The sequence below is a fragment of the Diuraphis noxia genome, unplaced genomic scaffold (genome assembly GCF_037042655.1).
Source record: "Diuraphis noxia isolate RWA-SAM2 unplaced genomic scaffold, SU_Dnox_SAM2 contig0001, whole genome shotgun sequence".
Taxonomy (NCBI): domain Eukaryota; kingdom Metazoa; phylum Arthropoda; class Insecta; order Hemiptera; family Aphididae; genus Diuraphis; species Diuraphis noxia.
This window is the reverse complement of record NW_028301711.1, coordinates 24,500,509-24,515,207: the sequence shown is the minus strand read 5'-3', so window position 1 is coordinate 24,515,207 and position 14,699 is coordinate 24,500,509. Positions and strand designations below refer to the sequence as shown.

The window sequence follows — 14,699 nt, the reverse complement described above, 5'->3', positions numbered from 1 at the left end:
CGTAGGTACGATCGACTGTGCGCCTTTTGTTCGCAAACGAAGTCACAGACCGTCAGACCGAGCGCGGACGAGCGGACGAACGCTGACAAATGCGCCGAAATGCGCCGAAATGCGCCGCCGCACAGTGACGCAGTCGAACGCGGTGTCCGTCTGAAATATTATTATTACAGTCATTGAAGAGCTGAAACGCGTGACGACGTCTTGATCGTCTGCACGACAGCAGAAGCAGTCGCAGCAGTAGCAGCACACCGGCCAACTCGCCGCGATGGCCGACAGCGAGGGCAGTTCGGAACAGGACGATGTCTCGTTTCTCCGGACCGTAAGTCTTGACGGATTATAATATTATTATAAAATGCATACCTAATATACTCTAACGCTCACTACCATCATAATGATTGTTATTATTGTAATAATATAATAAAATATATGCTATAGCATAAAGCATAATAATATATAGCATAGAGATACAGATATCCGGGCCCCTCTTAAATAAAATTCAATTTTGAAACATTTTTCTAATATATATTGAAGTAATAATTTTCATGAAAGCCGTGCCCTTCGAAAGTCTGGGGCCCAGGGGCGTCATTTCAGATTTTTTTTCGGGTGTGCGAAATTTCAAGCAGGCCATTTTGAAATTTCACCAGGCCATATAAAAATAGATATACATACGTATACGTATATGTATATTATCCTGCAGCATTCAATTATTTCCATACATTATAGACCAGTTATTACAATTTGATTTTAATCATATAAATAATTGTGCATTCGTAGCTCGTGCATTATTTTAGGCTTCAGCAAGGCGCAGGCCAATTGTAACATTCTAAAAGTAAGGGGTGCAACCGCACACCCTGCCACCCCCCAAATGATGCCCCTGCTCTGGGCTACAGTACCATAGGTATTTCTGACCTCCCCGCCTCCTTGTGGGGGCCCTGCCTAACATATCTATGTTAGTTATAATAAGCAGTCGAGTTTCGATAACACAAATCTCAATGGGAATAAAAATAAATTCAACTTATGTGTTTTTCAAGATATGTACTTCAAACACGACTTAAAAACACATACAAGGATTAGAAAAAAATCGTGCTACTAAGATTTACGGGCTATTGAGGTCTCTTGTGTATTTATAATAATTTATTTAGTTAATTTACATAATTGATAAGTGGATACATTTCAACATAATATTTCTTAAAATGTTGGTTGTAATTAGTAACTGAAAACTGAAAAGAACTGTTATTGAAATATTATTTTTAACGTTTTTTGAGCGAACAATAAAAATTACCAATAGGTACATTATCATTGCTAATAGGTATTTTTTATTTTATATAAATTAATTAAGGCTTTGTGCATTTGTGCAAAATCGATTAATTTAATGGTCCAATGAAATGTTATCGACCAACTATTTTTAGCTAATATTGTTAATATTTTTATTCTTTACTTGGGTTAAAACTTACATTTGAAATAGTCTTAAATAAATAATTCTAAATTTCTAAATTAACTATAAAACTAACCATACATTTGTAATTGTGTATTTAAGCTTATTTAGAATTTAAATATACTACACAAAGATCGTGCTTTACGAATTACGAGTACATATTAAGTTATATACTACTTATACTAATTGTATATTGTATATTATAATATAATTGGAACATAACTAATTCACTGCTTCTGTTCAGCCGGGTGATAACACGTATGCCGTAAAACCAACAGATACGAGTATGGAATGCTATATATAAATAATGCTCGTATTATAATCGATTATTGATGCCAATATATTATCAGCGTTTCAATTAGAAAACAAAATAGAGGGATTGTGATAACTTAAATAAAGCATTACAACAGTTTCTAAAATATATTGTACCATATCTTAAACTTATTTTAAGTATATGAAAATGTATTTATAATTCTATAATATTCAAAATTTTAAAAGATTCAAAATCACTCACAGAAGAAGTCATAAAGTGATTTTTCGTAAAATATAATTTAGAACAACGATAAATTATATAACTTAAAATAAAACAATATAATACGGATTATAAATGTTTAGTCACTGGACACAGACACAGGTCCTGTATCCAATGGCTCAAAGACAATGTGGTTGCAAAGATGTATCATCAAGTATCATTATTGAACATTTTTATAAAAATGTTTATGGTTCTTGACACGTTTTGTAAGAGCTGGATTTAACGGGGGTGCAGGGCACCGGGTCCTCAAGACCAAAGTTGTATTGAGGGCCTCATGTTACAGACAAGTGACATCCATTTATTTTGGACATTTGGTTGGTTTTAATTTTAGATAATACATTAAAACTATTTATCATTGTTATCGTTTGTATTACATATATATTTTATACATATTAATTATATACACACAGAACCTGATTTACCAAATATATGGCCAGGATAAAATAAAAAATTGGGCCATATGTACTATATATTACATAATCAGAGTAAGTCACCAGTAGGCCCCTTGGCTACATGGGCCCAGGACAAATGTTTATTTCGTCCATGCGTACCTAAATATGGCGTTGTATAGGTACATATAGTATATATTATACAACGTACCATTTTTTCGTCGGTACGCTTACACAGTCGCATGACATTCGCGCTAGTGCGGTATCTTGCTGGTCGCTGGAGGAACCAAAGATAACCGTGGTTATATTTATTTATTGTTTAATATAAACGGATTACGATTTAAATTTGATGGACACGTCTTAGTGCAGTGTTATTAGTTTCGACTTTCGGTTATGTTATTATGTACTTTTGTTAGTTTTTCTTTTGCGTAGGTACTCTTTTATATTAATTTTTCATTTACTTATAAAAAAATTACCTACCTACTCTATTTATTTTTACTTTTGAAAAAAAACATGTCTAACAGATAGTTTGAAAGTGGAGCATCTAAAAATCTATTTGAGAAACTCAATGGGTCAAACTAGACTAAGCAACATTTAACATTACAATATTAAAAATAGAAAGAGAAATTACTAAAAAATGAAGATATTAGAAATAGGTAATTAATAATTTTGTTAATATAAAATCAAGAAAAAAAAACTTTGAAATAAATGTATTTAAAAATTATAAACCATTTGTAATAACCGTTTATTTAAGTTTGATATATTTTAAACATTTCACGTTTTCGTGTCCTTGCATTTTAAGACAATATAGAGAATATAGTAATTAATAATTACTATAATAATAATTACTAATTATCATATTAATGGTATTATGCTTAATTTATATAATACTAGCATAGAAGCATATATCATATCTAAGAGGTATAATAGATATGAGAATAGTGGGTGAATATATAATTTCATTATTTGATAAGTGTTGTCTAGCAAATTTTTTTTATGGAGCCTCCTGCAATTGATAGTTGCACCCCCAGCCTCCTGAGACTAAGATTCGGCACTAGCGCCGCCGCCGCCACTTTTACTATTTATACTTTGAGCCAATTAATTGATTATAATTATTATAATTATTATTATAATTAAATGCATATTTTTTGATTTAAAACGAAGCAGGGTTTTTATTTGTTTATTTAAAAAAAATATACTGTTTAGGAACTAAGGAACTGTTATGTTACGACCCTCTAATATCCTAGTGCTACACTGTAGCTCGTATCATGCACATCAACCCACACATAAACACAGATACTGTTTTTACGATCAAGTTTTATAATTGGTCAATCCACTTTAATTTTTAAACTAACGAAGCTAAACGTGATCTGCTGAGCGTAATTTTTCTACGTTATGCACTTGTAAGACGAAGACAACAAATGGTTGTGTAGTGTACTCTTAAAATGGTTTGTAGTAGAAAATTGAATTGTTGGAACGTTTTTGTGAGGTAAAAAATTCCCAGTTATACCTATTTTAAAAAAAAAAAAAATAAGAAAAAAAAAAATAATGTTGAAAAGCTTCAAATTTTACGAATTACTGATTTTATTGAATTGTTTTCATTTAAAAAATGATTGACTGTATAACTGAGTTATTGTTAATGTTCCTAATTTTCGGAATAAAACCTTCTATATTATAATTTTAAAGTAGTTACTCCAATGTAAGCCTTTGTTACAAGTATATTTTTAACATTTAAAATGTTCAATAAATATCACACCTAAATATATCGTCAAATTTACATTAGAGTCTATATTAAATACTAATAATATGTTTATTATATTTTGATTTGGTGAATTTTTTATGGATTTGGTTCACATTTGTAAATTTGTGCCAGAATAAACATTAATAAATTTTTTCATATATAATACCTCTATTATTTTAATTAATATTTCTGTAGATATTTCTATATTTTTTATGATTTAATCAAAAAATTAAAAATTAAGTATTTTTATCATGTGTATAATTTTAATTATTGAATAAAAAGTTATAATTCTATTTTTAATTTTAAACGTAGTAGTTTTTTCAAAAAATGTTTCATTTTGTGTAAGTTACATACAAATTTGCTACCTTAGTCAAAATATCTTTGAGTTTAAAATTTCTTTTTTAGAGAGTTTTTATGGTCTAATTTCGCTAGAAGGTAGTTTAAAAGCAAAATTAGGTATCCTTATTCCTTATAAATTCTTAAAATTAATTCAGACTGATATTACATAATATATTAATTGCACGAATAACTGAAATTCAGATTCCCGAAAAAAATTAGCCAAATTTAAGTTTTACTGTATTTTAATAATATCGAATATTTTGGAAATGTACTAATATTTAAGAATATCTAACTATCGTGTTCAATGCTTTTAACCTGATATAAAAAATATATTTTATAGGTAGGTAAAAACCTTGTTATATAGTACCTAACTAAAATACTTAAAACATAATTATTGATTAGGTATTCGATTTACTTAGTTTAATTAAAAAAGATAATTATTTACAATAAATGTCGTTACTCACTCTAAAATAAAATATGATTATGTCTAATAGGAAGACATGGTATGTTTATCATGTACTGCGACCGGAGAGAGAGTTTGTCTTGCAGCAGAAGGATTTGGAAATCGGCATTGTTACTTAGAAAATATTGCCGATAAAGTAATAATAAATATCCAAATATTTAAACAAAAAATTAAACTAATCATATTTTTTTCACAATTTTTTGTAGAATATTCCACCCGATTTGTCACAGTGTGTTTTTGTTATTGAACAAGCGTTATCTGTGAGGGCTTTACAAGAACTAGTGACAGCTGCAAGTTCTCAAGAAGTAATAAAATTATTACTTTGAGTTCGTATAAACATTTCATTCGTATTTTAAACTGTTTATTTTTTCTTAGGGAAAAGGTGGAACTGGATCCGGACATCGAACATTGTTATACGGAAATGCTATTTTATTGCGTCATCAAAATAGCGATATGGTTTGATTATAAATTTAATAAAATATACTTATTTATAAAAAAAATTGAAAACTTTATTTAAATATTTTCAGTATTTAGCTTGTCTATCAACAAGTTCGTCAAATGATAAATTATCTTTTGACGTTGGTCTGCAAGAGCATTCACAAGGTGAAGCTTGTTGGTGGACTGTGCATCCAGCATCAAAACAACGATCTGAGGGTGAAAAAGTTCGAGTTGGAGATGATTTAATTTTAGTGTCTGTGGCAACCGAACGGTATTTGGTATGTTAAAATATGTAGTGATGTGAAACGAAATAAAATAAAATGATGTTTTTAATCTGTAATGTAGCACACTGCAAAAGAAAATGAGTTATCTGTAGTTAATGCATCATTTCATGTAACACATTGGTCAGTACAACCATATGGCACTGGTATCAGTAGAATGAAATACGTTGGTTATGTTTTTGGGGGTGACGTATTAAGATTCTTTCATGGCGGCGATGAGTGTTTAACAATACCGTCATCGTGGAGCAATGTTTCTGGACAAAAGTGCGTATCAAAACTTTATTAAAACTTATTTAAAATGTATTTTGTAAATTCGGATGAATTTAATTTAAAATATAAAAATATAATTTTTCAATAGTTATAAATAGATCTTTAAATAATTATAAACAAATATTTTACTCGTATAAACTATTTCAAAATGTGCTCTTTATTGCAAAGAAATTTTACATGGATTAGGTATACATTATCGGCAATCCACATACATCATTCGATTGTTGTATCTATAGTATATATTATCATAATATCATATATGTAAACCGAGTGAGCTCAATAGATATGTTGAGTGCATTATTCCCAATGTTGTGTTGATTATCATTGGTGAACAAAGGTTATCAGAGTAAGTGTCCCTATTTAGCTTGGAATTTGATGTATTTTCTGGAATCTAGAGATTCTAAGATAGTACACACATTTTTACAAGCTCTAAAACTATTCGTTTGTTAGGTATGCTCGCAAATAACTCCTATAACTGAGCAATACGACCCGAACCGCTATAGATTATACAATTATATTATCCATAAAAATATCTTATATAGCTTGTCATGGCGTTTATTTAAAAAAAAAAAAAAAACATTATCATTAAACAATGAATATAATTCAAAATTAATCAGATAACACATTTTTTTTAATCACCTATCTATTTTAAACATAATTATATCTAAATAAATTACATAATTATTGGATGCACATAAAATAAACAAACAATTTGGTTAATATTTTTTTTTATTGATCTTAATCATTGACTTCTTTAGCCATTAGCATTTTGTGGGAAGGAGTTACGGCTGGTTAAGGAACATATGTAAATAGGGCAAGGATTCGTCACTAAAACCTGGGTAGCCACGCACCTGTAGGATCATAGAAACATACTATTATTCGTATCTCATACTCCTATTATAAAAATATTTAAGAAGACGCTACACCCGCATGTGTTATCTCCGTCTTACAAGTGCGTAATATAGCAAAATCTGTTTAGCGCGGGACAACTTTTCTCTCTCAATATTTATAATATAATTTTCAAAATTTCACAACGCATAGGTAAGAACTTTATCTGTGGTATAGCGTCGTTATTTTTTTGATAGCACAAACCAGTAATTTTAAGTAATTTAATGAAAAAATATAAAATAAATGTATTTTCTTAAGCTTATAACTTTAATTATATTTATGTTATCAAAAAAATAACGACGCTATGACACATATAAAGTTCTTACCTATGCGTTGTGAAATTTTGAAAATTCTATTATAAATATTGAGGGAGAACAGTTGTCCCGCGCTAAACAGATTTTGCTAAGTTATACGTTTGTAAGACGGAGACAGCACATGCGGGTGTGGCGTCCTCTTAACAATACCTGACGATTTATAGGATATAAAATTTACACACACGTCTTTACACAGCTTATAATTGTTGAATTTTTTGATTTTACTATATACTTGATCAATTTGTATTCCTAGCAAACTAATTTTTAAAACTATTGATATAATTAATTATGTTTTGTCTAATAAATATTATGGCCGTAAATAACTGTAAATATTTTAAATATAAAAATAAATTATTTTTCCGTTTGAATTAGAATATGGCATACAAATTAATACTTCTATTCACTTTCAACGAAAATTTATTTATGGACCCACTATTAAGGTATTTTTTTAATTCTTTTTTTTTTTTTGGTACTCTTTGTTTCGATATAGCTATAGATTATGCTTAAATTTAATGACTTCACTAAATTCTATTTCCGACTTTGTTAGACTCGTATTTTTAATTGTATACCTAAATAGTATTTATAAGCTTAAAGGCACCACTTAAACTGATCTTTATGCTGGTAAATTTCTTTAATATTTTCTTCTGCCTGAAAAAATCCAAATTTGTAGTATAATTCTATATTTTACTCATTTGATTTATTCTATATATTTAAAATATAGTAAAATATATGATAAAATAAATTGCCGCAATCCATAGGCGTGTGCAGACCTTTTTGGCAGGGTGGGCCAATTCAATTATGATATCGATACTTCAAGAGATACTTTAAAATATTTAATCAATTAAATTTTTCAATTTTAAATCCATTTAATTAATTATTATTATTGAAAATTGTAATTTGTAATTTGTAATTGTATTGTTTAAGTTTCATGACAAAAAATTATCAGGTCACAATATATACAACAAATACAGTACGGCTCACAGGGTGGGCCATGGCCAACCTGCCCCCCCCCCCCGTGCGCACTGCAATACTACATAATACTAAAAATAGACATTTAAAATTTTTTTTCTTAGTTTTTTTTTCTCTTTAAATATCTATTTTTCACTGGGCCAAAAAGCTTGAAATTTTAATACAATAATGTTCCTTAAAAGTTTTTACTATAACAGGGTTAATATATTACCTATTTTAATAATAATATACTTAGTATACTTAGTAATATAATTTTACAGACTGTCTCTGCTTAGATTTGTTTTTATATACAATGATTTTATATTATGAAATTCAAATTTTACCCAGTGACCCACCATTTCAACAAAATATAATCGGATATAATGGACATATTTTTTTTTTTATAGAAGTGTAGTGTTGGAGATTTAATTCAACTTTTTACTCAAGAAATATTTAAGAAATTACTATGTTAATCAGAAAATTACGTAAATTAATTTAAATGTTATCTATAGTGCTCTTGCAAATAGTACGTCCCAGCTTATCCACTGTGATATTACACAACATTTTTAATGTTTACTTGGTGTATATAATAAGTATCTGTTATATGACATATACGATTTATGTACTAAACTGTCTAAACTACATTTTTAATAGCATATCATTCCGCCAAGTATTATAATAAAATTTAGACATAATATTTAGTATTAAACGAATAACGTATTAATATGAATATTGATGCTATAGTCTGATTTTTTTGTTTATGGTCTATAAGACGTATCCGAACATAACATATCGTTCACGATTTTGCACTAATATATGCCAATCTTCACCCTGGTAAAATGCCTATTCAGCCTGTCACGTATCTCTTGACACAATTATCCCATCGCATTTGGGGTCTTCCCAAAAGTTCTTTTCCTTCTTGGATTCTCTTGTAGAACCCTTTTTATCATAACATAAAGTTTCCTTCACACGTGACCTGTCCATTACAGGCTTATCTCATTTATTATATCTGCCATCTGGTATGTATTAGCAGTAGTATGACAAAAGCTTATTATTATGTCTTTTACGCCATTTTTCCGTTTGTAGGTTATGTCAGGGTCCATAGATCTTTTTTAATATTTTTCTTTTGAAAATTAGCAGTATTGACTGTTAAGTTTTCCTTATACCTAGTTCAACATTGTATTCCATAAAATACCATAGCTCTTATTAGCGTAAGGTATAGTTGGACTTTTAGCTTCTTAGAGATCGTTCTTGACTTAAATTAATTACTGGTGGCATAATAGAACTTGTTGCTCAATTTAATACTTTTTAGTACCTATCTCATATTCAATATATTTTGATTGAATAATCATTGTACCCAGATATTTTAATTCTGATACTTTCTTAAAACTGTAGGACCTAATCTTTAAAAACATTCTGTTTGTATTTTATTCCACCGTCTTATAGTTTCCATATATTCTGTTTGTCCTGCAATCCCATTTTTTCACAGCTTCTATAAGTCTATGCATAAACTTTTCACTACATTTATGTTGTTCCTTAGAAGTATCAGCATATGATAATGATTTCGTTTAATCATGTGGTGTTTTATTCATAAATCTTAAATTTTTTCTAAAGCCAGATTATAATTGAAGATAGTGCATCATCACCTTATATTAGGCCTGTATTCTCCTGAACTTTCTTGATAGCACGTTCTCAACCTTGACTTTTACCATAGTCTTTTTCAAACTGGATTTAATTAGTCATATAAGTTTTTGTGTGAGGTGGAAATGATTTAATATTATGTAAATACTATTCCTATTGATACAGTCTTATGCCTTTTTAAAATCTACAAAGAGTGAATGTAGTTTTTTATCGGATTCCCAAGTTTTCTGAAATAATTCTCTTATAATAAATATTTGGTATATTGCAAATTTATTTCATCTTAAATATTTTAGTCCTCTGAAATTTTTTCACAAAAGATTCGACTCTATCTAGAATGTAATGTGATATTATTGTATATGTTACTTTCACCAATGCTATACCTCTATAGTTGTTACAATGTTTCATTTTCTTTTTCATATTTTTGTGTTTAGGACATATTAAGGCCTATTCCAATATCTATTGATTTTTTTAATATTCCATATTTTTTTTCAAATAGGTACCTTGTGAACTATCTCAACCATAGTCTAAATAAGCTTTTGAAATACATGTTAAGTTTATGGCCAAATTTTTATCAATGTACTTATGACGAATAATCTAATAAATAATAATATTATATAACACCTAGATTAATAATTTTTTTTTATAAAAATATTTAAAATCTATCATGGATATAATATTGCTTGTATTTATCTCAATTTAGTATAGTAATTTATGAAGGTGGAAGTGTTATGAGTCAAGCAAGGTCATTATGGCGTTTGGAATTGGCTAGAACTAAATGGGCCGGTGGTTTTATTAATTGGTACCACCCAATGCGAATAAGACATCTGACTACCGGGCGATATTTGGGTGTCAATGAAAACAATGAATTGCATTTAGTTTGCAGGTATAAAGAATATGTTTACTATACTATGATAATTATTAACATATATTTATTTTAACTAAATATTTAAGCATTAGTGTTTTTAGTGATTATTTGTAAATACCCGATTGCATTTCAGAGAAGAAGCTACCACTGCATCGTCTACATTTTTCTTACGTCAAGAAAAAGACGATCAAAAAATAATTTTAGAAGACAAAGATCTTGAAGTAATTGGTGCGCCTATTATTAAGTATGGCGACAGTACAGTGTTAGTGCAGCATTCTGATACAGGTTTATGGTTAACATATAAGGTATATTATAAATTAAACATTTTTGAGATCTTATAAATGTAAACAAATTTTCCCTATACTTTTTAACGCTTATTCAAAAAAAAAAAAAAAAATGTTAATTACCTAATGTACTAGTGTATCTAGTTAGTCAATTATAGTGATAAAACGTTAATACCATTTGACAATTGTTAATGTTTAATATGTAGAATATATCAATTAGTGGCGATGATGAATATTTATGTGTAATGTGTATAGGTATGAAGTTAACGATAACTTAAATAAATTTTGATAAAATATTCTAATGATATAATATTCGATTAAATTAGCATTAGTAATATATTACTATAATATGCTTACGTTTGATATAACCATTTTCATTATTCATCTTGAAATTATATATTTATTTACAAAAATAAAAATAATAACTGAATGTATAAAATATAATTTAGTTTTCTCAAACAATTTAAAAGATTACTTATATATAACTGATATTATTTGAAATTGTTGGTTTAGTCTTATGAAACAAAAAAAAAAGGTGTTGGTAAAGTAGAAGAAAAACAAGCAGTATTACACGAAGAAGGTAAAATGGACGATGGATTAGATTTCAGTAGGAGTCAAGAAGAAGAGTCTAGAACTGCTAGAGTAATACGAAAATGCTCGTCATTATTCACTCAGTTTATTTCGTTAGTAGATATCATAAGTTTTGACTTTTATTTTATTTTAATCGAATAATTAATAATATTTTATAATGAATTTATAGTGGATTAGAGAATTTACAAAGTAACAGGCGTTCATCATTATTTTGTTCATTCGTAAACCTAAATGAAATGGTCATGTGTCTAGAAGATTTAATAAATTATTTTGCTCAACCTGAAGAAGATATGGGTAAATACAGTTGAAAATAATAATTTTATTATATACTGAAGTCTGAAATACTTAATAATATTCATTGATAATTTATTTTTATCTTCTATAGAGCACGAAGAAAAACAAAATCGATTTAGAGCATTAAGAAACAGACAAGATTTATTTCAAGAAGAAGGCATATTAAATTTAATTTTAGAAGCTATTGATAAAGTTAATATTATTACATCTCAAGGATTCATGGTCAGTTTAGCCGGCGATGAGTCTGGACAAAGTTGGGATGTGATTTCTGGTTATTTATACCAGTTGTTAGGTTAGTCTTATAAATAGCCATCGTTTTATACTTAATCGTTATAATGGTAAATATATATTAGTTTTTATTCTAATTTTTAGCTGCAATTATTAAAGGAAATCATACGAATTGTGCTCAATTCGCTAACACTAATCGATTAAATTGGTTATTCAGCCGATTAGGATCTCAAGCATCCAGTGAGGGAACTGGTATGTTAGATGTACTTCACTGTGTTCTCATCGATTCTCCAGAAGCTTTAAATATGATGAAAGTGTGTAATAAACATTAATCTATATACATTTGGTAATTAAACATTTATTAAACTAAGAAACATTTTAGGATGAACATATTAAAGTAATAATATCTCTTTTGGAAAAACATGGTCGTGATCCGAAAGTGTTGGATGTTTTATGTTCCTTGTGCGTTGGCAACGGTGTAGCCGTAAGAAGTTCGCAAAATAATATATGTGATTTCTTATTACCAGGAAAAAATTTACTTCTTCAAACCTTACTTGTTGACCACGTAGCGAGGTATAATAATATCCAAATATATAAATTTAAAATAATTTAAAGACATTTTAATAAAATAAAATATTAATATTTCAGCGTACGTCCCAATATTTTTGTTGGTCATGTAAGTGGATCTGCTGTTTATAGAAAATGGTATTATGAAGTGGCAATAGATCATATAGAACAAACTACTCATTTAAATCCTCATATTCGTATTGGATGGGCAAATACTGCTGGGTAATTAAAAAGATAAATCAACTTATAAAATTTTTTTAAAAACTATTTTAGCATTTTTACAAAAAAATTGTTATTAAAAAATAATTTCAATTTTCTTGTTTTGTGTAATTGACATTATGCTAAATTAATCTTATTATGTAGGATTGACTGCTATAAAATTATAAAATACATTTTTAGTATTTTTGAGTTATACAAAAAGTGTAAAATTATTTTTAGTTATGTTCCATATCCTGGTGGTGGAGAAAAATGGGGTGGAAATGGAGTGGGGGATGATTTATACTCTTTTGGATTTGATGGATCATATTTATGGACAGGTAAATACTAAATTTAATATTTTTTCATAATAATTTGTTAAAAATATTTAATGTATATACATAAATATATAGGAGGACGTAAGTCAGAAGTGATGCCTGGTACACAAACTTCTAACATTAAAAAAAGTGATGTAATTGGCTGTGCATTAGATTTAACTATCCCAATCATAACTTTTACATTAAACGGTCAATTGGTCCAAGGTGCCTTTAGAGACTTCAATTTAGATGGAATGTTTTTCCCAGTAATTAGTTGTTCGTCAAAAGTCAGGTAACATAAGATATTCTTTATATTGTGTTATTTTTATAAAAACCATATTTATAATTAAAAATGTTTGAATATTCTTCTCGTGGTATAGACGCGGTGTATAAAAACGAAACATCGTAATAGGTATATTCCTCTGGCCTTCTAAAAGTTAAATCTACGGTAAAATGTTATTCGGTTAAAGTGGCTAGTGACGTTGAGATGGATAATACTGATAGACATATTTATTCCTAAACGCCTAGGGTAAAACTTTCAGATTATGAAATATAAGTTTAATTATTTAAAATTTTTTAGATAAATTGTCAATTGAATAAATTAGGTATATAAATGTTTAACTAAAGATTGTATACTCGTTATAATTTGTTATCATTTATAATGTATTAAAATAAATACTTATTTTAAATTGTTTATTGGATTAATATAGTTGTCGTTTTTTATTGGGTGGAGATCACGGTCGATTGAAGTTCACTCCACCAGATGAATTTTCTCCCCTATTTGAAAGTTTATTGCCTCAACAAATTTTGACAATTGATCCGTGCTTCTATTTTGGAAACCTAAATAAATGCATGCTTACGGGTCCATGGTATGTTGAAGACGATACAGCATTTGTTCCAAATCCAGTTGATACTTCGATGGTACTAATTTTAAAACATTAAACAAATGGTAAAAGGAAATTATGATTTTACGATAAATTTTAGGTTACCTTGCCAAGTTACATAGAAAATATTAAAGACAAATTAGCAGAGAATATTCACGAAATGTGGGCAATGAATAAAATTGAAGCTGGTTGGCAATATGGTGATAAACGAAATGATGTTAAGAAATTTCATCCATGTTTAATACAGTTTGACAAGTTGCCTCCAGCCGAGAAGCGTTATGATTCTCAATTAGCTGTGCAAACTCTCAAGTAAATACAAAATATAGGTATAGGTTTATTTTAATTTGTATATTGAATTTTAAAAACTCCACAGAACAATTATTGCACTTGGATATCACATATCTATTGATAATCCACCGTCTCGCATTAAAACGGTTCGGCTGCCCAACGAACCATTTATGCAATCCAATGGATATAAACCAGCACCACTAGATTTATCTGCCATAATCCTGTCAGGAAAAATGGAAGAATTAATTGATCAGCTAGCTGAGAATACACATAATTTATGGGCAAAAGAAAGAATTCAGCAAGGATGGACATATGGATTAAATGAAGTAATGTTTTTTTTTTAAATTATTTAAGACTTTCCGTCTCAAAATAAATTATTACAATTATTACCAGCGTTATTTTTGTTAAAATTTACAAGCAATAGGTATAATAAATGGTTCTACACTTAATTATTTAGTAGCTTAACAAATCTTATACATATTTAAAATAAGGAAATATTTAAGATTA

At 28.4% G+C, this 14,699-nt stretch overlaps 1 protein-coding gene across 2 annotated transcripts in view; it reads left to right on the top strand.

Annotated features, from left to right (window-relative positions):
• RyR (Ryanodine receptor) overlaps positions 1–14,699 on the top strand; it is a 63,763-nt gene that overhangs the window by 1,409 nt on the left and 47,655 nt on the right. For both annotated transcript variants that reach the window (XM_089217633.1, XM_015512044.2), the window contains exons 2-20: positions 6–319; positions 4,931–5,035; positions 5,106–5,204; positions 5,275–5,355; positions 5,427–5,615; positions 5,683–5,882; positions 10,380–10,562; positions 10,678–10,849; positions 11,342–11,511; positions 11,589–11,713; positions 11,805–12,005; positions 12,086–12,255; positions 12,324–12,514; positions 12,590–12,730; positions 12,947–13,044; positions 13,117–13,312; positions 13,731–13,941; positions 14,005–14,213; positions 14,278–14,518. In XM_089217633.1, the coding sequence (XP_089073759.1) occupies positions 266–319; positions 4,931–5,035; positions 5,106–5,204; positions 5,275–5,355; positions 5,427–5,615; positions 5,683–5,882; positions 10,380–10,562; positions 10,678–10,849; positions 11,342–11,511; positions 11,589–11,713; positions 11,805–12,005; positions 12,086–12,255; positions 12,324–12,514; positions 12,590–12,730; positions 12,947–13,044; positions 13,117–13,312; positions 13,731–13,941; positions 14,005–14,213; positions 14,278–14,518 (3,036 nt within the window). In that variant the 5' untranslated portion in view covers positions 6–265. The remainder of the gene's footprint in view (positions 1–5; positions 320–4,930; positions 5,036–5,105; positions 5,205–5,274; positions 5,356–5,426; positions 5,616–5,682; positions 5,883–10,379; positions 10,563–10,677; positions 10,850–11,341; positions 11,512–11,588; positions 11,714–11,804; positions 12,006–12,085; positions 12,256–12,323; positions 12,515–12,589; positions 12,731–12,946; positions 13,045–13,116; positions 13,313–13,730; positions 13,942–14,004; positions 14,214–14,277; positions 14,519–14,699) is intronic.